Source organism: Dendropsophus ebraccatus, chromosome 11, assembly GCF_027789765.1.
Source record: "Dendropsophus ebraccatus isolate aDenEbr1 chromosome 11, aDenEbr1.pat, whole genome shotgun sequence".
NCBI classification, from domain to species: domain Eukaryota; kingdom Metazoa; phylum Chordata; class Amphibia; order Anura; family Hylidae; genus Dendropsophus; species Dendropsophus ebraccatus.
In genome coordinates, this window is record NC_091464.1 from 88,609,476 (window position 1) to 88,635,608 (window position 26,133).

At 44.6% G+C, this 26,133-nt stretch overlaps 2 protein-coding genes across 4 annotated transcripts; both read right to left on the minus strand.

The window, feature by feature from the left end:
• Positions 1–143: 143 nt before the first annotated feature.
• LOC138767975 (oocyte zinc finger protein XlCOF22-like) lies at positions 144–26,133 on the minus strand. 3 transcript variants are annotated; one of them, XM_069945924.1, is made up of 8 exons: positions 26,035–26,133; positions 24,823–24,963; positions 24,541–24,714; positions 24,326–24,449; positions 24,119–24,222; positions 23,557–23,638; positions 4,502–4,579; positions 144–1,576 (listed from the first exon to the last, which is right to left on the minus strand). In XM_069945924.1, exons 2-8 carry the CDS (start codon positions 24,928–24,930, stop codon positions 384–386), a joined length of 1,863 nt encoding a protein of 620 aa, XP_069802025.1. In that variant the 5' UTR covers positions 24,931–24,963; positions 26,035–26,133; the 3' UTR covers positions 144–383. The 3 variants fall into 3 exon arrangements, with proteins under 3 accessions (XP_069802025.1, XP_069802023.1, XP_069802024.1); XM_069945922.1 differs by having other exon boundaries at positions 25,939–26,133; XM_069945923.1 differs by having other exon boundaries at positions 25,667–26,133.
• On the minus strand, positions 21,161–23,085 carry LOC138767979 (oocyte zinc finger protein XlCOF6.1-like). Its single transcript, XM_069945929.1, has 2 exons — positions 22,920–23,085; positions 21,161–22,712 (listed from the first exon to the last, which is right to left on the minus strand). Exons 1-2 carry the CDS (start codon positions 23,011–23,013, stop codon positions 21,856–21,858), a joined length of 951 nt encoding a protein of 316 aa, XP_069802030.1. The 5' UTR covers positions 23,014–23,085; the 3' UTR covers positions 21,161–21,855.

Below are 26,133 nucleotides of genomic sequence, written 5' to 3' on the forward strand. Positions count from 1 at the left end.
CACCAAGGATTTCTCTCTGATAAGGAATAATGGGTTTCAAGATATTTATTGAGATAGTTAAAAAACACATGTTTTTCTTGTATACAGTATAAAGAATTAACTGGTTACCTAATTACAAAAATGCATTGTGCAAACATGGCATAAAATACAAAAAGTTAAATCAACATCACAATGTAATTTCAATAATCTTTGCATAACTCAGCAGTGAAGGGGAATGTAATAAACTATATAATATATCTTACCAGAGAAAATGTCTGCAAAATTTTTGCAATGGATAATGGTCAGGGATACAAGTATAGAGTACAGAAGAATAGGGATCCATTTTGAAGAGCTTTTTTTATGATAACGAAGATGTAACTTCAGATGAAAAACACTTCACTCATTCAGGACATGAAAATGGTGTTACTCCTGTGTGTTTTCTGATGCTTGTTAAGAGATGATTTCCTATTAAAACATTTCTTACATTTAGGACATACAAATGGCTTCTCCCCTGTGTGAGTTCTCTGATGTTCCACAAGTTTTATCATCTGACTAAAGCATTTCCCACATTCAGGGCACGAAAAAGGCTTCTCACCTGTGTGGGTTTTTATATGATCAAGAAGCTGCAACTTCCGCCGAAAACACTTCACACATTCAGGACATGAAAATGGCTTTTCCCCAGTGTGAGTTTTTCGATGGTCAGTAAGAAGACGTTTCTGATTAAAACATTTCCCACATTCAGGACAGGAAAATGGCTTTTCCCCTGTGTGAGTTCTCTGATGGATAATAAGATTGGATTTATTTCTACAACGTTTTCCACATTTTAAACATGAATATGGATTCTCCCCAGTGTGAGTTTCCTGATGTTTCCTAAGTGATATTTTCTGACTAAAACAATTTCCACATTCAAGACATGAAAATGGTTTCTCTCCTGTGTGGATTTTTATATGAGTAAGAAGATGTGAATTCTGACTAAAACACTTAAAACATTCAGGACATGAAAATGGCTTTTCTCCTGTGTGAGTTCTCTGATGGATAATAAGATGGGATTTCTTAGTAAAACATTTTTGACATTCTGTACATAAAAATGGCTTCTCGCCAGTGTGAGTTCTTAGATGCATAATAACATCTGATTTTGTAGTAAAACATTTTCCACATTCTGAACATGAAAATGGTTTCTCCCCAGTGTGAGTTTTTTGATGGTCAGTAAGAAGAAATTTCTGATGAAAACATTTCCCACATTCAGGACAGGAAAATGGCTTTTCCCCTGTGTGAGTTCTCTGATGGATAATAAGACTGGATTTATGTTGATATTGTTTTCCACATTGTAAACATGAAAATGGTTTCTCCCCTGTGTGAGTTCTCTGATGTTCTCCAAGATTTGAGTTCTGACCACGTTCAGACCATGACAGTGACCGGTCCTCTACATGAATTGTCTCATACATGGAGGGATAAGATTTCCTTTCAAAACGTCTCTCACATTCCAAACTTGCAGAAAGTCCGGATCTTTGTATGTCATTCTGTGACTGATCATTTTCTAAATCAGAATTAGAAGATAGAAGGAGATTTCCATGGCCGCCTCTTATCCCATCTCCACCTGGAAAAAGGAAGCAAAATCCATGTGAGGAGCCAGAGATTTATCAGAGTCAGATCAGCAAATCACTATAAGAAGTGTTCTCTTACTAAAGGTGTAATGCCATAAAGCAAGAGGCTGCACTGACAGGAGTGGCAGGGATAAGAGTTGTGTGTTACAGGGGCCGCACAGGTACACAACCCTACAGGGGCCACACAGGTACATAACACTACAGGGGCCGCACAGGTACATAACACTACAGGGGCCGCACAAGTACACAACCCTACAGGGGCCACACAGGTACATAACACTACAGGGGCCACACAGGTACATAACACTACAGGGGCGGCACAGGTACATAACACTACAGGGGCAGCACAGGTACATAACACTACAGGGACAGCACAGGTACATAACACTACAGGGGCGGCACAGGTACATAACACTACAGGGGCGGCACAGGTACATAACACTACAGGGGCTGCACAGGTACATAACACTACAGGGGCCGCACAGGTACATAACACTACAGGGGCGGCACAGGTACATAACACTACAGGGGCGGCACAGGTACATAACACTACAGGGGCAGCACAGGTACATAACACTACAGGGGCAGCACAGGTACATAACACTACAGGGGCAGCACAGGTACATAACACTACAGGGACAGCACAGGTACATAACACTACAGGGGCGGCACAGGTACATAACACTACAAGGGCGGCACAGGTACATAACACTACAGGGGCGGCACAGGTACATAACACTACAGGGACGGCACAGGTACATAACACTACAGGGGCCGCACAGGTACCTAACACTACAGGGGCCGCACAGGTACCTAACACTACAGGGGCCGCACAGGTACATAACACTACAGGGGCCACACAGGTACATAACACTACAGGGGCCGCACAGGTACCTAACACTACAGGGGCCACACAGGTACCTAACACTACAGGGGCCACACAGGTACCTAACACTACAGGGGCCACACAGGTACCTAACACTACAGGGGCCACACTGGTACATAACACTACAGGGGCCACACAGGTACCTAACACTACAGGGGCCACACAGGTACCTAACACTACAGGGGCCACACAGGTACATAACACTACAGGGGCCGCACAGATACATAATACTAAAGGAGCCGCACTGGTACATAACACTACAGGGGCCGCACGGGTACATAACACCACAGGGGCCGCACGGGTACATAACACTATAGGGGCCGCACAGGTACATAACACTATAGGGGCCGCACAGGTACATAACACTATAGGGGCCGCACAGGTACATAACACTATAGGGGCCGCACAGGTACATAAGACTACAAGAGCCGCACAGGTAGATAACACTACAGGGGCCGCACAGGTACATAACATTACATGGGCCGCACAGGTATATAACACTACAGGGGCCGCAAAGGTACATAACACTACAGGGGTCGCACAGGTACATAACACTAGAGGGGCCTTACAGGTACATAACACTACAGGGGCCGCACGGGTACATAACACTACAGGGGCCGCACGGGTACATAACACTATAGGGGCCGCACAGGTACATAACACTATAGGGGCCGCACAGGTACATAACACTATAGGGGCCGCACAGGTATATAACACTACAGGAGCCGCACAGGTACATAACACTAGAGGGGCCTTGCAGGTACATAATACTAAACCTAAAAAAACAACTACGAATGCAAGACCAGTATATATAAATTTACTTTATTGTTTACATATCAAAGAGTGAAACTATTTTTTTAAAAAAAGATACATCACATGGGGGCTGGAGCTAATACAAATCCCCATAAAAACGGTGGATTAACAAGGTTCTTACATATAAAGTATAACATCACAGAGCAAATAGCAATAGAAAGTAATGAACCTATATATGTACTGGGCACTGGGCTGGTACAGCATGCAATAAATAAATATAACTCACAGTGAGTATACAGAAATAAATAAATACCATCCTTTTATAATAGAACATTACCCATACGTGTCCTTAGTTCATATATCCACCTCACCGTACACCCGACGCACGTTTCGCTTGTTGCTTTATCGAGGGTGATTATCACCCTGGCTAAGGTACATAATACTGTGAAGGTGGCCATAAAGGCTTATTACTTTGGAAAAAAACATTGTAAATCCTTAAAATGCTTCAGCCTTGTAACTGCTTCTGGAAATAGGAGAGAAATGCTGGCAGCACGCCTAGGAGGAGAGCACCATGAACCTACATCGCAGCCACAACACAGACACAAGAACGAGACACTGTTATATAAACAACGTATGGTAAACAACACGTTAAATGACACTAATATAGACCAAGTATATGATGAAGTATATGTGAATTTCATAACAAATAGTAACTTACCTCTCCCCCAACCCAGCTGATGGACTGGCTGCTCAGCCAGTTAGTGACTGGGGAGGGACAATGCTCCAGTCACTGATTGGCTAAATGGCCTGTCCATCAGCTGGGACAGGCATTTTCCGCCAAGTTGTGATGTCATCACAACTTGGGGGTAAAATGCCTTCCGGCGGGGGTCCCGTGGCCGCTCCAGCTGCTTACTGCTGGAGCAGAGAAAGGTAAGTTCGTACTCCTGATCAAATGCCCCCCTGCCAGATTTTAAAAATGGCCGGACTACTACTTTAATGAACATCAGTCCCAATACCCTCTAGAGCAGAGATGGGGAAGCTAAAGCTTTGGCTGTCCAGACATGATGGGAATTGTAGTTTTGCAACAGCTGGAGAGCCAAAGGTTCATACCCCTGCTCTAGACAATGGCAGATGGTTCCCAATGTAACCAAAAGACTCGTCTATGGGGTTCAGCAGATATCTCTGTGTTCTACATATGCTCCATTGGAAAGTAAGCACAACATTGTAGGTGATGTCAGTCAGGAGAGGAAACAATACAAGATGTATGAGAGGCTCTCACCATTCTGTGACACTGATATGGGGGTCTCCGGACCACTCATTGCTCCTCTGTAGCTTTCCTGGAAGGAGTCCATATTACCTGAGAAGAGAAACAAAAGGGAATCTTAGATTATCTTATATACTGGTGAAGGGCAAAAGACCCTCAATGCATAAACCAATACACCCCAAAACCATTACAGCTTTACAGTAAAGAAGCCTTTAAACACTTATGTTTTTATTTCAACAATTTCTATAAAGGAATCAGTAAATCAAAAATTTGATATAAATATATATAAAATTTATAATATGCAGGCAGGAATCCCCACATGTATCACCATTCAGAAATGTAGCTTCCTCAGGGGTCACAAAGATACAATATAGTATTATCTATAAGAGGATTTAGTATTTTTTTTTTTTTACCATCAAAGTAAGATAAAAATCATGGGTAGCAGCCGATTTCACCATGCGAAAGCAGATAATGGAGGAGATTTATCAAACATGGTGTAAAGTGAAACTGGCCCAGTTGCCCCTAGCAACCAATCAGATTCCACTTTTCATTTTCCAAAGAGTCTGTGAGGAATGAAAGGTGGAATCTGATTGGTTGCTAGGGGCGACTGAGCCAGTTTCACATTACACCATGTTTGATAAATCTCCCCCAGAGCATCTATACAAAAGCCTACAAATTTCCCATCATTCACTGTTAGTCCTTACAAATGTGCAAAAATGTGAGGATCTTATCAATATAAAAATTTGTCATCCTCCTACCCCAATAAGTCTCCATAGAAAATCAATAATTGTCAGGCAGCAACACTTCCCCATCATTCCTGCCTCCTGATGGCGGATACTGAGCACCACACAATCACTATACTGAATGTCACCGGTCACTAATTCCCCATAATATATAGTCCAGCAATGTAATCCTACATAACACTGTATAAGGTGCAAGAGAGTAGGAGAGGTTATAGGAAATGTGTATTGTAAGAGGTGGGAACTCCCTGTTCTAGTTCTAATGGGATCTATATGGAGATCTACACAAGACATAACCAAGAAGCATCCAGACCGCAACAAAGAGTCCAGATAATTCCTTCTCCTTCAACTCACCTGAGTGATGTTATAGTCACCATACATGGCCTCTCCTCACACTCCGCTCTCTATCTCCACTCACCTGAGTGATGTTATAGTCACCATACATGGACTCTCCTCACACTCCGCTCTCTATTTCCACTCACCTGAGTGATGCTATAGTCACCATACATGGCCTCTCCTCACACTCCGCTCTCTATCTCCACTCACCTGAGTGATGTTATAGTCACCATATATGGACTCTCCTCACACTCCGCTCTCTATCTCCACTCACCTGAGTGAGGTTATAGTCACCATACATGGACTCTCCTCACACTCCGCTCTCCATCTCCACTCACCTGAGTGATGTTATAGTCACCATACATGGACTCTCCTCACACTCCGCTCTCCATCTCCACTCACCTGAGTGATGTTATAGTCACCATACATGGACTCTCCTCACACTCCGCTCTCTCTCTCCAGTCTCTGTCCCAAGTCTGTTCCTCTGGTGAGCTCCTTCCTGGTGAATGACCCCCATTTCACCACATTGGGGTCTCTTATACCCCTCTGGTGGCTACAGCTGCCTGCTCCCCCCACCTGGAGACACCCAGTCTGACAGAAACTTTTCATCCTCAGATTGGTCTTCCCTCCCCCCACCTACAATATACAAAGTAAGAACAATGGGGCCAGAACCTGATCAACCAATTTTAGCATCTATGGCGTCCTGGGATCAGCCTTCATATACACACGGAAATGCAGCCCCTAATCTCTCCCTGAAAGAAGACTAACAAGCCTTGCTGATAAAAGCACTTTAATAAGGGTAAACAAATACACTGTTAGGGTACAAACACACACAGCAGATACGCAGCAGATTTGATACGGTGTTCAGTTATCTAGATCTAATCTGCTGCGTATCGCAGCAGTAAATACGCAGCGTATATGCCGTGTGTGTTTGTACCCTTAGGGTACGTTCACACGTACGGGATCCGCAGCGGATTTCATTCAACCCTATTGAAAATACATGAGAGAATTCCGCAGACTTACCTAACCACTATAAATAAATACACCCAAGGCACTGTTATGGCAACATTTTAAAGGCCAAAAGGCCTTCATATAAAATAATTAAACTTTATAAATAACTTTATTTAATAAATGAGATACAATTAGCCCAGCCAACTTGCTCAGGCTACAATTAAACAGTCAAGAAATGTAAATAGTATTGGTCACGCCTGTTCTATCTAATACTGAACCATCCTCTCTGAAAGAAAAACAAAAGAAAGGGAACGCGTTGAAGGGCGGGCGGGCAGCTCACTAACTCTCTCCTATTCTCAGGTTGCTCCAGCAGACAGACCCTGTCCGCCTGAGCAACCCCTATTTTATACCTCCACTAAACCTACCTCCCACTATTCCCGACAGCCTATCACAATCCTGTATCTGGGTACCACTTCATTACATATCCCCCAGATACACACTTTCTATTAGCTATTCCTTTAACCTATCCCAAGTCCGCTCACCTCAGCACTAAGTCTTCAGCTTAACACACACTAAAACCACATTAACCCCTTCCTCCCCTGCTGCCTATTCTCTCATGTATCCCTTCCCTAATGGTCCAGGGGTGCCATACTCGCAGCAGGATTGACATCCTGCTGGGAGTATGTAAATTACCCCCCCCCCCCCCCCGGTGGCCGGAGTGTCCAGACAGAGGCACCTATCCTTCCGCACAGACTGATCGTCAGGCCCGGATTGACAATCTGGCAGATCTGGCATATGCCCGGTGGGCTGCCCAGATTGCCAGTCCGTGGGGGCCACCCAGGGTGCATAATTAAATGTTCCTTTATTAAGAACTAACAGGCAGTTACTCAGTTACACCACTAGTCGTCTCTGCTGAGGCCCCCTGCTGGACTGAGGAGGCCCGGCAGCTGCCAGACACTTCCGTGTCAAAGATCTCACTGACAAGCTAACAGGCAGCCACAGGGCCACCCACTGCTAATCGTCTGTGCTGAGGGGCCTCCACTGGACTGAGGGGGCCTCATCTCAGCTTGTGAACTTGTCAGCGTGTGCGGTGGTGGCGTTCAGAGCCGCTATCAGGTCAGAACAGTTATAACTGCACTTATTTCCCCCTCTGCACTCCCCATGGATGGCCTCCCCTTCTCAGCAGCTCCCAGGCTGGACACACCACAGACGATCCAGTGAAAGGCTGTGCTCCCTCCACACAGTTAATAAACCTGCAGGTGACAGGCAGGAAGATCAAGTAAAAAGCTGTGGCCCCCCTCTTCTCTGTCCTGATCCCCCTCCCCCGGAGTGATGTCTGCCCCCTCCTGTATACAGCTCTGCAGTCGGTACAGAGGAGGAGGGGGAAGGGCTGCAGGTTGCATGCTGCATGGCCCTGAGCAGAGAGAGAAGATGGAGAGAAGTGCACTCCTGGAGCTTCTACACCTGTATAAAAGTGTGTGAATATATTATATATATATATATATATATATATATATATATATATATATATGCGTGTGTCTGTCTGTCGGTGTGTGTGATGTGCCTGTCTATTTGTCTGTCTGTGTGTGTGAATATATGTGTGATGTGCCTGTCTGTGTGTGTGTATATATGTGTGTGGTGTGCCTGTCAGTGTGTGAATATCTGTGTGATGTACCTGTCTATGTGAATATATGTGTGTTGTGCCTTTCTGTGTGTGTGTGTATATATGTGTGATGTGCCTGCCTGTCTGTGTGTGTGTGTGTGTGTGTGTGTGTGTGTGTATAGGTGTGATGTGCCTGTTTGTCTGTCTGTGTGTGAATATTTGTGTGATGTGCCTATGTGTGAGAATATAGGTGTGATGTGCCAGTTTGTGTGTGTGTGTGTGTGTGTGTGTGCGCACATCTGTCATGTGTCTTTCTGTGTGAGGGTTAGTAATATACATGTATAAATGTAATCTACATGTGTCTGTATCTGTGTAATTTGTATATCTGCATATTTGTGTACCTGGAGCTTCTACACCTCTATAAAAAGTGTGAGTGTGTGTGTGTGTGTGTGTGTGTGTGTGTGAAAATATATGTGTGATGTGCCTGTCTGTCTGTGTGTGAATATATGTGTGATGTGCCTGTCTGCCTGTGTGTGAATATATGTGTGATGTGTCTGTCTGTCTGTGAATATATGTGTGATGTGCCTGTCTGTGTGTGTGTGTGAATATATGTGTGATGTGCCTATCTGTTTGTCTGTCTGTGTGAATATATGTGTGATGTGCCTGTGTGTGTGTGTGTGTGTGTGTGTGTGAGAGAATATGTGTGATGTGCCTGTCTATGTTTGTCTGTCTGTGTGTAAATATATGTGTGATGTGCCTGTCTGTGTTTGTGAATATCTGTGTGATGTGCCTGTGTGTGTGTGAGAATATATGTGTGATGTGCCTGTGTGTGAATATCTGTGATTTGCCTGTCTGTGTGTGTGAATATATGTGTGATGTGCCTGTCTGTGTGTGTGAATATATGTGTGATGTGCCTGTCTGTCTGTGAATTTGTGTGATGTGCCTGTCTGTGTGAATATCTGCGTGATGTGCCTGTCTGTGTGCGAATATCTCTGTGATGTGCCTGTCTGTGTGTGTGAATATATATGTGATGTGCCTGTGTATGTGTGAATATCTGTGTGATTTCCCTCTCTCTGTGTGTGAATATATGTGTGATGTGCCTGTCTGTGTGTGTGTGAATATCTGTGTGATGTACCTGTGTGTGTGTGTGTGTGTGTGTGTGTGTGAATATATGTGTGATGTGCCTGTGTGTGTGTGTGTGTGTGTGTGTGTGCACATCTCTGTCATGTGTCTGTCTGTGTGAGGGTTAGTACATGTATAAATGTAATCTGCATGTGTCTGTATCTGTGTAATTTGTATATCTGCATATTTGTGTACTTGTGTAATGTGCCGTATGTGCGCATCTGTTGTGTAGTCATGTGTCTAGTTGTGTTTTATCACTATAGAGGCATATAGATAGCATGTAATTTCCACGTGTTTGTATATGTATGACGCGCATGTATGTAGTTGTATATCTATGTCATGTGACTGTTAGTATGACACGATGTATGCATATGTGTTATGTGTGTACATGTATACGTACATGTAGGCTGTCTGGGTGGCACATAAATGCTCCAACCATTCATATTCTGTTAGCCCACCCCCCCACCCCCACTCTGTGATTCCGGAGCTTCATGCCCCAGATCCGTGGACATCCGCTGCTTTCCAGCAATAAAGTAGATAGCAGGCAGCACCCCACTATCCTGTGTAGCTGCAGGCTGATTTAGGTCTATGACCAGCAAGTGATGTACACAACAACCAATCACAGCGATCACATGACCTGCAAGGTATCATGGCTCACAACCTGTAAACAATATGGTCACCAGAACATCTGCATTATAACACGAGCTGATCAGATTTTTATTTTAGGACATCTCACTTTATTTAACATCCGTGTCATGTGTCAAAAGTTAATTTAAATACAGTAATATTTTTGTGTATGTGTGTGTCTACGTGTGCTGTGTGTGTGTCTATGCAGTGTCCCAGCACATAGGTTCTTTCTTTCTAAAGGTATTCTGTTAGTTTAAGTGCTGGAAAGTGTAATAGACACTGCAAAAGCTCGTTTTATGTTGCCCCCAGTGGTTAAGGCTGGTATTGCATCTTATTCTGTCATCATACTGCTCATGTATATCGATTTGCTAAGGATCATCATCAGGACAGCACCATCTGTGACACTTGACTGCATCAGGGCAGGTGAGTTGTTAACCCCTGCAGCACCCTTATTTATTATCTTACTACTACATGTTACTTGCATATTTTTTCAAGCCCATATTGTGGACAGCCTGTCCCAGTCTGGCTTAAAAAATATGTAAATAACACACTAAAGTGAAATCATCCTTATTTTGATACATTACTGTGTGAATATCAGCATATTTTGTGGGCTGGTAGGTATTGTGTGCCAAGGCTGCTTTTCAGTCCCAGTCCGGCCCGGCGGCCGGCTGCCGATGGTATTTAAACTTGTTGAAAGGCAACAAACAGCACATAAGCGAAAGATCGCTCCTCAGCTGATCATTGCCTTTATTAGGGTATGTTCACACGCCGTTTAACAGCATCCGTTGCTATGTTAACCCCCTTAACGACATCGGGCGTAAATTTACGCCCTGATGCCGGTAAGGGAGTTCAGAGCGGGGCCGCGCGGCGACCCCGCTCTGAACCGCGGCGGTCCCGGGTGCCGCGTGTAGCCCGGGACCGTAGGTATTAGCGGGCACGGTCCGATCGCCGTGCCCGCTAATACAGTAATCAGATGCAGCTGTCAAACATGACAGCTGCATCCGATTACCGGATTCAGCCGTTCCCTGGTGTCTAGTGGAGGAGATCGCTCCTCCGGGATGTTATCCCAGAGGAGCGATCTCCGTTTCTGAAGCCGGCCGGGGACCGCTCCAAGATGGCGCCGTCCCCGTCTCGGCACTCGCTTACTTCCGGCTGCAGCAGCCGAAAGCAAACGAGTGCCGATCTCATGGATCTCTGCAGCATATCTATGCTGCAGAGATCTCTATGAGAGATCAAAGCACTTGTACTAGAAGTCCCCTAGGGGGGAATAACCCTAACCCCAGGGGGGAATAACCCTAACCCCAGGGGGACTTCTAGTACAAGTTTTAACCCCTTAGGGACCAAGCCTGTTTGGGCCTTAATGACCAGGCTCATTTTTCAAAATCTGACCTGTCTCACTTTATGCGCTTATAGCTCAGTGATGCTTTAACGTATGCTAGCCATTCTGAGATTGTTTTTTCGTAACATATGGTACTTTATGTTAGTGGCAAAATTTGGTCACTGTCTTGTGTGTTTTTTGTGAAAAACATCAAAATATAATGAAAAATTTGAAAATTTTGCACTTTACGAACTTTGAAATTCTTTGTTTCTAAAAAAAGAAAGTCGTAGGACATAAATTAGTTACTAGGTCACATTATCAATATGTCTTCTTTATTCTGGCTTCATTTCGTAAACATATTTCACTTTTTTAGGGTGTTACGGGGCTTAGAAATGTATCAGCAAATTATCAAATTTTCATGAAATTTCCAAAACTGATTTTTTTAGAGACCAGTTCTTTTTTTAAGTTGATTTAGGAGGCTTGTATACTGGAAACCCCCATAAGTGACCCCATTTTGGAAACTAGACACCTTAAAGAATTAATCTAGGGGTATAATGAGCATTTTAACCCTACAGGGGCTGGAGGAAAGTATTTACAATTAGGCCGGAAAAAAATGGAAAATAGAAATTTTCCAATAATATATTTGTTTAGATTAAAGTATCTCATTTTCATAATAAACATGAGAGAAAATGCACCCCAAATTTTGTAATGCAGGTCCTCCTGAGTAGAACGGTACCCCATATGTGGGCGTAAACCACTGTATGGGCACACAGCAGGCCTCAGAAGGAAGGGAGCACCTATTAGCATTTCCAGTTCAGATTTTGCTGAAGAAATTTCTGAGCGCCAGGTGCGTTTGCAGAGCCCCTGTAGTGTCAGCAGAATAGAACCCCCCCAAAAGTCACCCCATTTTGGAAAGTACACCCATCAAAGAATACATCTTGGGGTGTGGTGACCATTTTGACCCCACAGGTATTAGAGGAAAGTATTCAAAAGAAGACAGTAAAAATGAAAAAATAGAATTTTTCCAATAATATGTTTGTTTAGTTTGAAATTTCTCAATTTCACGAGGAACAGGGGAGAAAACTCACCCCAATATATGTAACGCAGGTACTCCTGAGTATAACGGTACCCCATACGTGGGCATAAACCACTGTGTGGGCACACAGCGGGCCACAGAAGGAAGGGAGCGCCAAGCATTTTCAGTGCATGATTTTCCTGAAGAAGTTTCTGAGCGCCAGGTGCGTTTGCAGAGCCCCTGTAATGTCTACAGAATAGAACCCTCCCCCCCAAAATCACCCCATTTTGGAAAGTACACCCCTCAAGGAATTTATCTTGAGGTGTGGTGAGCATTTTAACCCCACAGGTATTGGAGGAAAGTATTGAAAACTAGACCGTAAAAATGAAAAAAATTTAATTTTTTCAATAACATGTTTGTTTAGTTTGAAATTTCTCAATTTCACTAGGAACAAGGGAGAAAATGTACCCCAAAACTTGTAACGGAGGTTCTCCTGAGTACAATGGTACCCCATATGTGGGCATAAACCACTGTATGGGCACACAGCAGGGCTCAGAAGAGAAGGAGTGTCATTTTAGTTACAGGCAATATGTGGGTGTTTACTGGTTATCTGGGGTGGTAATAGACAATCTCGGGGTGTTTACTGGCTATCTGAGGTGGCAGCAGGCAATCTGGTGGGGTTATGGGCAATCTGGTGGGGTTATGGGCAATCTGGGGTGGTTACGAGCAGTCTGTGCCAATCTGGGGTGGTTACGGTCAATCTGGGGTGGGTACGGTCAATCTGGGGTGGTTACGGTCAATCTGGGGTGGTTACGGTCAATCTGGGGTGGTTACGGTCAATCTGGGGTGGTTACGGTCAATCTGGGGTGGTCACAGGCAATCTGGGGTAGTCACAGGCAATCTGGGGTGGTTACTGGCTGTATGGGGTGGTTATGGGCAATCTTGGGGTGTTTACTGGCTATCTAGGGGTGGTTACAGGCAATTTGGGGTAGTTACAGGCAGTCTGTGGCAATCTGGGGTGGTTACGGGCTGTCTGGAATGGTTATGGGCAATCTGGGGAGATTACGGGCATTCTGGGGTGGTGACGGGCAATCTGGGGTGGTTATGGGCTGTCTGGGATGGTTATGGGCTGTCTGGGATGGTTATGGGCTGTCTGGGATGGTTATGGGCTGTCTGGGATGGTTATGGGCTGTCTGGGATGGTTATGGGCTGTCTGGGATGGTTATGGGCTGTCTGGGATGGTTATGGGCTGTCTGGGGTGGATACGGGCTGTCTGGGGTGGATACGGGCTGTCTGGGGTGGATACGGGCTGTCTGGGGTGGATACGGGCTGTCTGGGGTGGATACGGGTTGTCTGGGGTGGATACGGGCAGTCTGGGGTGGATACGGGCAATCTGGGGAGGTTACGGGCAATCTGGGGTGGTTACGGGCAATCTGGGGTGGTTACGGGCAATCTGGGGTGGTTACGGGCAATCTGGGGTGGTTACGGGCAATCTGGGGTGGTTACGGGCAATCTGGGGTGGTTACGGGTAAGCTGGGGTGGTTACGGGTAATCTGGGGTGGTTACGGGTAATCTGGGGTGGTTACAAGTAATCCAGGGTGGTTACGGGTAATCCAGGGCACTTGACTTTGGTGACAGGCGTAAAAAAGTGCCGGCACCATTTGGAACAAGCGATCAGTGGTATATAGTATATACCGCTGATCACTTGTACTAGGACCACACCGGGTGGTCACCGATCATTGCCCCATGCTCTCCGCCACCTCCGGTGGTGGAGAGAATGAAGCTTGGATCATTTTTAGGAATCCATCACTGTGAACAAAGTCTGTTCACAGTGATGACGGCGGCCATCTTGGATCAGATGGCCGCCCAGGGAGGGGAGGGTCAGTGGCCAGGTCACTAGGGTTAATTCTGGGGATGGGGGACATGTTTTCATCTCCTCTCACTGTGGATTCACGGTGAGAAGAGATGAAAGCGTTCAGCTGCGCTGGCAATGCCCGTTACCGGTAGCCGCCTTTATACTGATAATAACGGCGATCACCGGTGAGGGGACTGGCCGGGACTGAGCCCACACTCTCCCCCAACCCCTCAGCTACCTCCGATAGCTGAGAGGAGGGGGCTGCGGGCATTACCGGCGCCGCTGCACTATTCTGCACCATCGCCATAAAGACCTGATGGCAGCAGAATAGAGCCCATTAGTGATCGCCGTAAAAATCTGTATCGGTGGTCACTAATAACATAATACATGTATTCTCTGGGTCGCTACGGTTACGGCGATACCACATTTGTATAGTTTTTTTTTAACTATTACCGCTTTGGCGCAATAGAAACTATCTTCCTAGCCAAAACCCACAAAAACTGTCCCTGCATTGCAAGATCCATAGCGTTCTCATCTTTTGCGCGACAGAGCTGGTTTGGGGCTTATTTTTTGCGGGAAGATCTGTAGTTTCTATTGATACCAAGTTTTATATGTATATGACTTTTTGATCTCTTTTATGACGTATTTTCTAAAGTGGATTGATAAAATACAGCTATTCTAGTACAGTTTTTTTTATTTTTTTTTTACAGCGTGTGTCGTGCGATATAATTATTGATATAGTTTTATAGATTGGGTTGTTACGGACGTAACGATACCAAATATGTATAGGATTTGTGTTTTTGATCACTTTTATGTAATGTTTTATAGTGTATGGGGAATGTAATGCATCTTTAATATTGGGGGGGGGCTGTGTTGTGTTTGGTGCACATTTTTTTTCACTTTATTTTACTTTTACACTAGTGTACATTACCGTACACTAGTGTAAAATACTTAGATCACTGATACAATACATTGCAGTACCTGATGTACTGCAATGTATTGTATCATGCCTCATGCTGACAGGCAATAGCCGCGGCCACCCCTGTCAGCATCAGGCATCTCCATGGTGACCCCGGGGACCTTCATTAGGACCCCGGAATCACCATGGAGACATCGGGACCCCGGACGGCGCCGCGGGACATCGCGATCATGTAAGTGACCCACGGCGCCGTCCGGGATCCACCGGGACCCGTTAGATGCCGCTGTCATGGTTTGACAGCGGCATTTAACGGGTTAAACTGCCCGGAGCGGAGAATCCTCCGCTCCGGGCAGTTACAGGAGGGTGTCAGCGGTTACACTGACCGCTGATCACCCATCCTGCAGCCGCCGCCGGGCGGTAATTCATTCCGATGCGCCCGCCGTTAAAAGGCGTACGAATCGGAATAAAGCCCATTAGTGGCCGCCGTGAAAAGGCAACAGCGGTCACTAAGGGGTTAAAGTAAAAAAACAAAGTGTTGTTAATAGTAAAAAGCCCCCTCCCCTAATAAAAGTCTGAATCACCCCTCTTTTCCCAGGTTATAAATAAAAGTAAATAAATAAATAAACATGTTTGGTATTGCCGCGTGCGTAATCGCCCGAACTATTAATTAATCACATTCCTGATCTCCCACGGTAAATGGCGTCAGCGCAAAAAAATCTTAAAGTGCAAAATTGCGCATTTTTGGTCGCATCAAATCCAGAAAAATTGTAATAAAAAGCGATCAAAAAGTTGTATATGCGCAATCAAGGTACCGATAGAAAGATCACATCATGGCGCAAAAAATGACACCTCGCACAGCCCCATAGACCAAAGGATAAAAGCGCTATAGCCAGGGAATGGAGCGATTTTAAGTGACGTATATTTGTTGGCAATGGTTTAAATTTTTTACAGGCCATCAGATACAATATAAGTTATACATGTTATATATCGTTTTAATCATAATGACTTGAGGAACATGCATAACAAGTCAGTTTTACCCCAGGGCGAGTGGCGTAAAAACACATTTCCCCCAAATAAACAAAATGCTTTTTTTTTTTCTATTTCACCACACTTTGAATTTTTTTCTGGTTTCGCAGTGTACTTTATGCAAAAATTCAGCCTGTAATTGCAAAGTACAATTAGTGACGCAAAAAATAAGGGCTCATGTGGGTCTCTAGGTGGAAAAATGCAAGTGCTATGGCCTTTTAAGCACAAGGAGGAAAAAACGAAAACGCATAAATCGAAATTGTCCCTGTCCTTAAAGGGTTAAACAGCCGGCCATCGGGATGCACTCAGCCCGTTCCTGCAGCCGATACCCCAGTATAGGCTGCAGGAACTTTCTATTTTCACAATTGATTTGCAGGCACCGGCGGGTGTGCCCGCAAATCAATTAGCCATTCACTTCAATGCAATGTGTGTCCGCCGCTGCACATTGCGTTGTGTGAAGAGCTGATGTACAGGCACATTATTATAACGCCCCTTCTAAAGAACAGGCGATAGAATAACGATGTTGACGTCAATGCAATGCCGCCCCTGCAGTAAAGAACGGACGCTGAGGCAATTGCAATCAGTGTCCGTTCTTTACTTAAAAAGAACGTTGTGTGAACATAGCCTTACACTGAGTGATATCTGTCTGATTTGGCACATAATAGGGAGAGTTTCAGTGATTTCAGTAAATCAGATGTTTAACATATCCCTCACTGCTCCAATCTATATCATAAAAATGAAAGTCTGTCTGTCTGTCTGTCTGTCCTCTATAGACTTCCAAACGCCTGAACCGTTTGACCCCAAATTTGGCACACAGATACATTGGGTGCCCGGGAAGGTTATTGCGAAGGTCCCGTCCCCGCCAGATGTACAGGAGGGGAGGGGGAGGGGAAAGAGAGGCGCCCCATAGAGATGAATGGGAAAATCTCCTCACTGCAAACACAGGTGATATAATTAGCTGCAGCAGACACGGCAGTTGGAGCCTTAGCAACCAATAGGATTACTGCTTTCATTTTCACAGGGAGCAATGGTTGCTAGGGAAGCTGCCTCACAACATCCACAGTAATAACTGGTAGACCCCCTACTCCATCTATACAGTACATGTATATACAGGACCCCCTACTCCATCTATACAGTACATGTATACAGGACCCCCTACTCCATCTATACAGTACATGTATATACAGGACCCCCTACTCCATCTATACAGTACATGTATATACAGGACCCCCTACTCCATCTATACAGTACATGTATATACAGGGCCCCCTACTCCATCCATACAGTACATGTATATACAGGGCCCCCTACTCCATCCATACAGTACATGTATATACAGGACCCCCTACTCCATCTATACAGTACATGTATATACAGGACCCCCTACTCCATCCATACAGTACATGTATATACAGGGCCCCCTACTCCATCCATACAGTACATGTATATACAGGGCCCCCTACTCCATCTATACAGTACATGTATATACAGGACCCCCTACTCCATCCATACAGTACATGTATATACAGGGCCCCCTACTCCATCCATACAGTACATGTATATACAGGGCCCCCTACTCCATCCATACAGTACATGTATATACAGGGCCCCCTACTCCATCCATACAGTACATGTATATACAGGGCCCCCTACTCCATCCATACAGTACATGTATATACAGGGCCCCCTACTCCATCCATACAGTACATGTATATACAGGGCCCCCTACTCCATCCATACAGTACATGTATATACAGGGCCCCCTACTCCATCCATACAGTACATGTATATACAGGACCCCCTACTCCATCCATACAGTACATGTATATACAGGACCCCCTACTCCATCCATACAGTACATGTATATACAGGGCCCCCTACTCCATCCATACAGTACATGTATATACAGGGCCCCCTACTCCATCCATACAGTACATGTATATACAGGGCCCCCTACTCCATCCATACAGTACATGTATATACAGGGCCCCCTACTCCATCCATACAGTACATGTATATACAGGGCCCCCTACTCCATCCATACAGTACATGTATATACAGGGCCCCCTACTCCATCCATACAGTACATGTATATACAGGGCCCCCTACTCCATCCATACAGTATATGTATATACAGGGCCCCCTACTCCATCCATACAGTACATGTATATACAGGGCCCCCTACTCCATCCATACAGTACATGTATATACAGGGCCCCCTACTCCATCCATACAGTACATGTATATACAGGGCACTACAGGTATACCAAACTGTGACTGGATAACACTGCCACACCAGACCTGACCAATACCGCCATACTGTGACTGGATAACACTGCCACACCAGACCTGACCAATACCGCCATACTGTGACTGGATAACACCACTATACCAGACATGACCAATACCGACACACTGTGACTGAATAACACTGCCATACGGGTAAATACAACCCTGCAGGTATACAGGACACTACAGGTATACAGGACCCCAAACTTTACACTACAGGTATACAGGACCTCCACCAACTATATACTACAGGTATACAGGACCCCAAACTATACACTACAGGTATACAGGACCCCAAAACTATACACTACAGGTATACAGGACCTACACCAACTATATACTACAGGTATATAGGACCCCAAACTATACACTACAGGTATACAGGACCTCAAAACTATACACTACAGGTATACAGGACCTACACCAACTCTATAATACAGGTATACAGCACCTTCACCAACTCTATACTACAAGTATACAGGACCCCAAATATACTACAGGTATATAGGAACTCCACCAGCTATATACTACATGTATATAGGACCCCAAACTATACATTACAGGTATACAGGACCTCCACCATCTCTATACTATAGTTATACAGGACCCTCAAACTATTCACTACAGGTATACAGGACCCCCGAATTATATACTACAGGTATACAAGACCTCCACCAATTATACACTACAGGTATCCAGGACCCTCAAACTATTCACTAGAGGTATACAGGACCCCCGAACTATATACTACAGGTATACAAGACCTCCACCAACTATACATTACAGGTATACAGCACCAACTATATACTACAGGTATACAGGACCCCCGAACTATACAGTACAGGTATACAGGACCTTCACCAACTGTACACTGCAGGTATATAGGACCTCCCTCAACTATACACTACAGGTATACAGCCCCCCCAACTACACACTACAGGTATACAGGACCCCCCCAACAATACACTATAGGTATACAGCCCCCCCCAACTATGCACTACAGATATGCGAGAGCCCTAAAAACTATACATTGTGGGTATACAGAACCCCTCCAACTATGCACTACAAGTATACACTAATTCCACCGATTAACTCAGATGAAACAATACCTTTAGCTTGGCCTCCTGGGCACCTTAGAACAAATCTACTTAAAAAACTGACACTTTATACCCAGGCAGTGTCGGGTACATTTTCTAGTATGAAATATAATGAGATGTAACTAGAGATGAGCAAACCTCGAGCATGCTGGAGTCCATCCAAACCCAAACAATCGGCATTTGATTAGCGGTGGCTGCTGAAGTTGGATAAAGCCCTAAGGCTATGTGGAAACCACAGATATAGTCATTAGCTGTGTCCATGTTTTCCAGACAACCTTAGAGCTTTTTCCAAGTTCAGCAGCCCCAGCTAATCAAATACCGAACGTTGGGGTTCGGATGGACTCGAACCCGAACCCGATTCGCTCATCTCTAGATGTAACATATCACTGCTCTGATATATAATATAATGATGTAACATATCACTGCTCTGATATATAATATAATGATGTAACATATCACTGCTCTGATATATAATATAATGATGTAACATATCACTGCTCTGATATATAATATAATGATGTAACATATCACTGCTCTGATATATAATATAATGATGTAACATATCACTGCTCTGATATATAATCTAATGAGATGTAACTAGACACACCTGCCCTGTACACTGTAACACCACCACCACCACGACAGCCCTGCCCTGTACACTGTAATAGCACCACTAGACACACCTGCCCCGTACACTGGAACGCCACCACCACTAGACACACCTGCCCCGTACACTGTAACACCACCACCACTAGACACACCTGCCCCGTACACTGTAACGCCACCACCACTAGACACACCTGCCCCGTACACTGTAACGCCACCACCACTAAACGCCACCACCACTAGACACACCTGCCCCGTACACTGTAACACCACCACCACTAGACACACCTGCCCCGTACACTGTAACATCACTACCAGACACACCTGCCCCGTACACTGTAACATCACTACCAGACACACCTGCCCCGTACACTGCAACACCACCACTATACACACTTGCCCCGTACACTGTAACACCACCACCAGACACACCTGCCCCGTACACAGTAACACCACGACTAGACACACCTGCGCCGTACACTGTAACACCACCACCACTAGACACACCTGCGCCGTACACTGTAACACCACCACCACTAGACACACCTGCCCTGTATACTGTAACATCACTACCAGACACACCTGCCCCGTACACTGTAACACCACCACTAGACACACCTGCCCTGTACACTGTAAGGCTGGGTTCACACACAGTATATTTCAGGCAGTATTTGGTCCTCATGTCAGGTCCTCATGGCAACCAAAACCAGTAGTGGATGGAAAACACAGAAAGGCTCTGTTCACACAATGTTGTAATTGAGTGGATGGCCGTCATATAACGGTAAATAACTTCCATTATTTCAATATAACAGCCGTTATTTTAAAATAACAGCAAATATTTGCCATTAAATGACGGCCATCCACTCAATTACAACATTATGTGAACATAGCCTTTATGTGTTTTCAATCCACTCCTGGTTTTGGTTGCCATGAGGACCTGACATGAGGACCAAATACAGCCTCAAATATACATAGTGTGAACCCAGCCTAACACCACCACTAGACACACCTGCCCTGTACACTGTAACACCACCTAACAAGCATCTAGTTAGAGAGTAGCAAGTTGTGCAAAAGGTACTGAAAGGTTGAATATGTGCTCATTAAGTTACAAAAAATAATAATGGAAAAGCAGATGCTTTAAAATTTTTTACTAGAATTGCACAACCAGCCTTTAAATAGCTTACAGTACAGTGCAAGAATCTTTATTTGTGTGTATGGTACAAAGCTCTGGTGTGACATCCATAGCCACTGACTACTGACCCTAGTATCTTAAAGTGAATGTCAATGCTGGTCAGTAACAGTAAGTGTCGGCAGCAGAATGCAGCTTGTGAGCCCACTCCATATGCCCAAACCCAACATTTGATGTACACATACTGTACATAGAAACATAGAGATTGTCGCCAGAAAAAGACCACTGGGTCCATCTAGTCTGCCCTTTTAGTATTTCTTATTATATTAGGATAGATGTACTGTATGTTTATCCCAGGCGTGTTTAAATTCTGATATTGTAGATTTACTAACCACCTCTGCTGGAAGTTTGTTCCAGGTATCTACTACTCTTTCAGTAAAATAATATTTTCTCACATTGCTTCTGATCTTTCTCCCAACTAACCTCTCACTGTGTCCTCTTGTTCTTGAGCCCAGTTTTTTACTAAAAACACTTCCCTCCTGAACCTGATTTAGTCCTAACATACTTAAAGGTTTCAATCATGTCCCCCCTTTCCCTTCTTTCCTCCAGACTATACAAATTCAAATCCTTAAGTCTTTCCTGATATGGTTTATGCCTCACACCTTCCACCATTTTTGTAGCCGGTCTTTGGACCCGTTCTATTTTTATCATGTTTCTATTTACATGTTTTGACTTCTCACGTGTGAGTTCTTAGATGATAAATAAGATTTTTTCTCAGGCTGAAACATTTCCCACATGCTGAACATGAAAACGGCTTCTCCCCTGTGTGAGTTCTCTGATGTCGTACAAGAATCGATTTCTGATTAAAGCTTTTCCCACAATCTGAGCAGGAATACGGCTTCTCCTTTGTGTGAATTCTCAGATGTTCAACAAGCGTTCTTTTATAAGTAAAACACTTTCCACATTCTTTGCATGAAAATGGCTTCTCTCCTGTGTGAGTTTTCAGATGTGTAACAAGACTTGATTGATGAGTAAAACATTTTTCACATTCTAAGCAAGAGAAAGCCTTAAAAGCCTTTTCTCCTCTGTGAGTTCTCTGATGTCTAACAAGAATCGATTTCAAACTGAAACACTTCCCACATTCAGGACATGAAAAAGGCTTCTCCCCTGTGTGAGTTCTCTGATGTCTAACAAGAACAGATTTATTACTAAAGCATTTCCCACATTCTGAGCATAAAAATGGCAGCTCCCCTGTGTGAGTTTTCAGGTGTTCCATAAGATTTGCTTTCTGACTAAAACACTTCACACATTCCGGACATGAAAACGGCTTCTCTCCTGTGTGAGTTCTCAGATGAGCAACAAGATTTGATTTCTTAGTAAAATATTTCTCACATTCTGAACAGGAAAATAGCCTTTTATCTGTGTGGATTCGCTTTTCAAAACGTTTCGCATATTCAGACCTTTCAGAAAATTCACGTCCGGTTATATGTTTGTCAATTGGTGGCTGATTATCATCTATTTCATAATAGGGGGTTAAATGGAGGTGTCCATGGAGGTCTGGGTGTCCATGGAGGCCTCTCATCCAGTTTTCACCTAGAGAAAAAATCTCCAAGTTTAGAATACGTCAAAAGGTCCAAACAAAGAAAGTTCATCAGAATACAGTCACCACATCAAGAATTTCTAATTTTTTTTCAATTTTTTCACAATACAAGTGTGTCGATATTATACAATGAACCATGTAAAAATAATACATCTAGCAAATGTATTTATAGTTAGAGATCTTGTAGTTTTTATTCTCACCTCTGGGGCTAAAACTAAGCCAAGACTTCCTGTTGTGTCTCTGGTGATAAGAGGAGGCTGCTGTAAAGTGATCTGTACAGCATTGCAGCGTCATGTGACACCAGTAGATAAGAGGAGACAATAGCAGCTCCCTGTGGAATGACCTCCGCGCGCTCAGGATTGTTTCCCATTCATCTCAAGGGCACAGACTCTGTCTATTGTCGTCATTGTCCATGAGTCTTGCTGTAAAACATGTCACTAAGTGCTGTTAAAAACAGCTCAGACAAGATGGCCGCCCCCATAACAATGTGCAAAAAAGTGAAATAAAAACTGCACTCAGAAAGTAGAAACAGATTAGAATAAAAGAACAAGTTTTAGATTCTGACTCTAATCAGTAAAAGAAAATCAGGGTGACATATTCCCTTTAAGAGTATTACTGGAGTAAAAGAAGTCAGAATTGACCCCCCCTTAAATGAAAAAAAATTTTGATCAGTGGGGTGTACAGAGCCCATCTCCTGCAGTAGATGAAAAAGGCCGTAAACCATGGGATGAAGCACTCAGCTGTGCGCTTCTTCCAGCTCCATCTAACAATTTTTTTGAGTGACAAGGACAGTTTTAGAAGAGAAAGTAAAACACAAGATATGTGAAAGTCTCTCACCGTTCTCTGACCCTGATATGGGGGTCTCAGGTCTGCTCATCTCTACTCCATAACTTTCCTGCAATGATCCCACAGTATGGACCTGAAAAGAGAAATAGTAATCTTATGGTGTGTTTATATGACAGAATTTTTAAGACAAAGACAGGAATGGATTTCAAAAGAGGAGAAATAGTCTGTTCCTGGCTTTGGCTTCAAAATCTGTCAGATAAATCTCTCTGTGTAAATGCAGCCTTGGTTTATCCTATAAAAAGGTAAAAGGTCAGAGGCCTCCTGAGTCTCCATCAACAGTGGATGTCAGTGGAGACAGGAGTCGGAGTAGATTTGTTGCTAGTTGCTTCTTTCTGGGCTATTCACACACACTGGTGTCCAAAACGGAACAGTTAACTATAGTAGAACAGTTTACATCTTTGTTTGCAGAGTACATATCATACCAATAACCATAATCCAACCTACTACAGCCAACACCAGTCATATATATTGTATACTGCGCCTCTGCTAGGGGAGTTCAAGCTTCATTATCATCAATCTATAGAGGATTTACAGAAACATCAGCTACATGTACCTGATAATCCAGTGGGATCTCCTCCTCCTCCTCCTCCTCCTTACACTCCTGGGGATATAGAGGACGGGGACATCTCTCTGGTGGATTTCTACTACTGGATCCATCTATAGGAAATAATCACAGGGACTGAATACATTGTATATATGTGATGATCAGATGATGGGGGATCCAGGAGATCCATAACCCCAGTGTTTCCTCTCCTCTTACCTGGTGATGGGAGGGGCTGCTGATCCTCCACCATGACATCCTTGTACAGATCCTTGTGTCCTTCTATATACTCCCACTCCTCCATGGAGAAATAGACAGTGACATCCTGACACCTTATAGGAACCTGACACAGACAATGATACAATTATCCTCCAGACCCCTCACCCCTTGGTGTTATTGTATAATGTCCCAGCATGCCCAGCAGCATTGCTTACCTCTCTAGTCAGGAGCTCAGTCATCCTGGAGGTAAGTTCTAGAATCTTCTGCTCATGTATCAGTGAATGAGGTGGAGGCTCGGTGATGGGGCTCTGGCTGCTGCTCCAGCCTCCTGACCTGACACCAGGGGGCGCCACACACTCACCAGACCCCTTCTTCACTACTGTGTAATGCTGTGTATGGAGACACTGATCACTACAGAGAGTCTAACAATCCTTCCCCTCCAGTCATTTACCTGCTTTATTACTAGAGATACAAGTGACGTCATGTGAGACTCTCACCTCTCCAGTTATCCAGTAGATGATCTCTAGGGTGAGGTCTAATATCCTTCCCGCCATCTGCTCTCTCTCCTTCTCCATCCTTCTGGGGTCACTGATGTAATGGACCATCGTCTTTCAAGGAAAACTTTTTCTCAGAGACACCTACAGAAAAACAAGAGGGTTTGCTGTTAAATCCCATCTTATAAAGTATGGCGTCTCACTATTTGTGACTTCTGAAGGACTACAGACAGCAGAATACAACATAACATTATCGGACCACTAAAAGATATATGGAACAGCACCCCAAAGTGGCATCCAGCCCTCTGGGGATCCCAGGTATAACGTCTCTTCTAATGCTTCCATGTAACACACAGACATCAGGGAGGCTCAGTAATTGTATGCTGCAGAGCTAGAGAGATGTATGTGTTTCAGGACCAGAACTTGTGCAGCCCTGCAGTTCCCGACACAGCCACTGGTGGCAGGAGAGAGGCCACGTCACTCCTTACTGTAGCCACCCAATGTATACTTTTTTTTCCTTTAATAATCTTTGTACAAAGTTACACAACTTTATAAAAAGAAATGTAAAGAAAACACAAAAACACCTCATGGACATCGTCCTAGCATGATGTGGGCAAAATCACAAATGTCCTACTGGATCTGGGGCGGTTGGGACACACGAGCATCTACTCTTCATCTCACACGTTCCTGCAGGAAAGCTGGGTGACTGTGACAATGGCCGCCAATATACCCTCCAGTCACTCAGCTTTCCCGCAGCTCTGAATGGAAATCAGGTAGACGCCTATAAGGCTGTGAGGAGGGATGACTGAATAATGGGGCTTCAGGAAAGCTGGGTGAGTGAGCACACCTGGCGGCCATATTGGTTGTCACCCAGCTCCCCCAGAAGCAGATAGAAGAGGCAGCAGATGTAGCAGGACATAGGAGGTCTCTATGGCCGCTCACTATACACAATATCCACTGCACAGACTTATTACCTGTCACCCATAGCAACCAATCCCAGCTCAGGGGTCATGTGACAGGGTAAGACATGAAAGCTGCGCTGTGATTGGTGGCTGTGGGCAGTAAGGCCAGTGACAGAGCTGTCCCCATTGTCTCCTCCTCCTCACTGACATCTCCCACCTGTCACTGCAGTCCGGGGGCTTCTAGTAAGGATGGGAGGGGGTCCCTGTCAGCTCCTCTTCCCCCATCTGCCGCCTGCACTTCCTCTTCTCTCACCAGCAAAACATGTGGGAAGGACAGACAGGAAGCAGCGGTCCGTGCACAACACGCTCCCCCGGAAACAAGCTCCTCTCTGAATAGGGGCCTCAGGCTGCA

Coding starts and splice junctions, on each gene's coding strand:
- LOC138767975 (XM_069945924.1), bottom strand. CDS start 24,930: ATGGTCCATTACATCAGTGACCCCAGAAGGATGGAGAAGGAGAGAGAG. Junction 23,639..24,118: donor AGATCCCACTGGATTATCAG/GTACATGTAGCT, acceptor TTCTCTTTTCAG/GTCCATACTGTGGGATCATT. Junction 4,580..23,556: donor CATATCAGGGTCAGAGAACG/GTGAGAGACTTT, acceptor TTCTCTTCTCAG/GTAATATGGACTCCTTCCAG.
- LOC138767979 (XM_069945929.1), bottom strand. CDS start 23,013: ATGACGCTGCAATGCTGTACAGATCACTTTACAGCAGCCTCCTCTTAT. Junction 22,713..22,919: donor GCTTAGTTTTAGCCCCAGAG/GTGAGAATAAAA, acceptor TTTTTTCTCTAG/GTGAAAACTGGATGAGAGGC.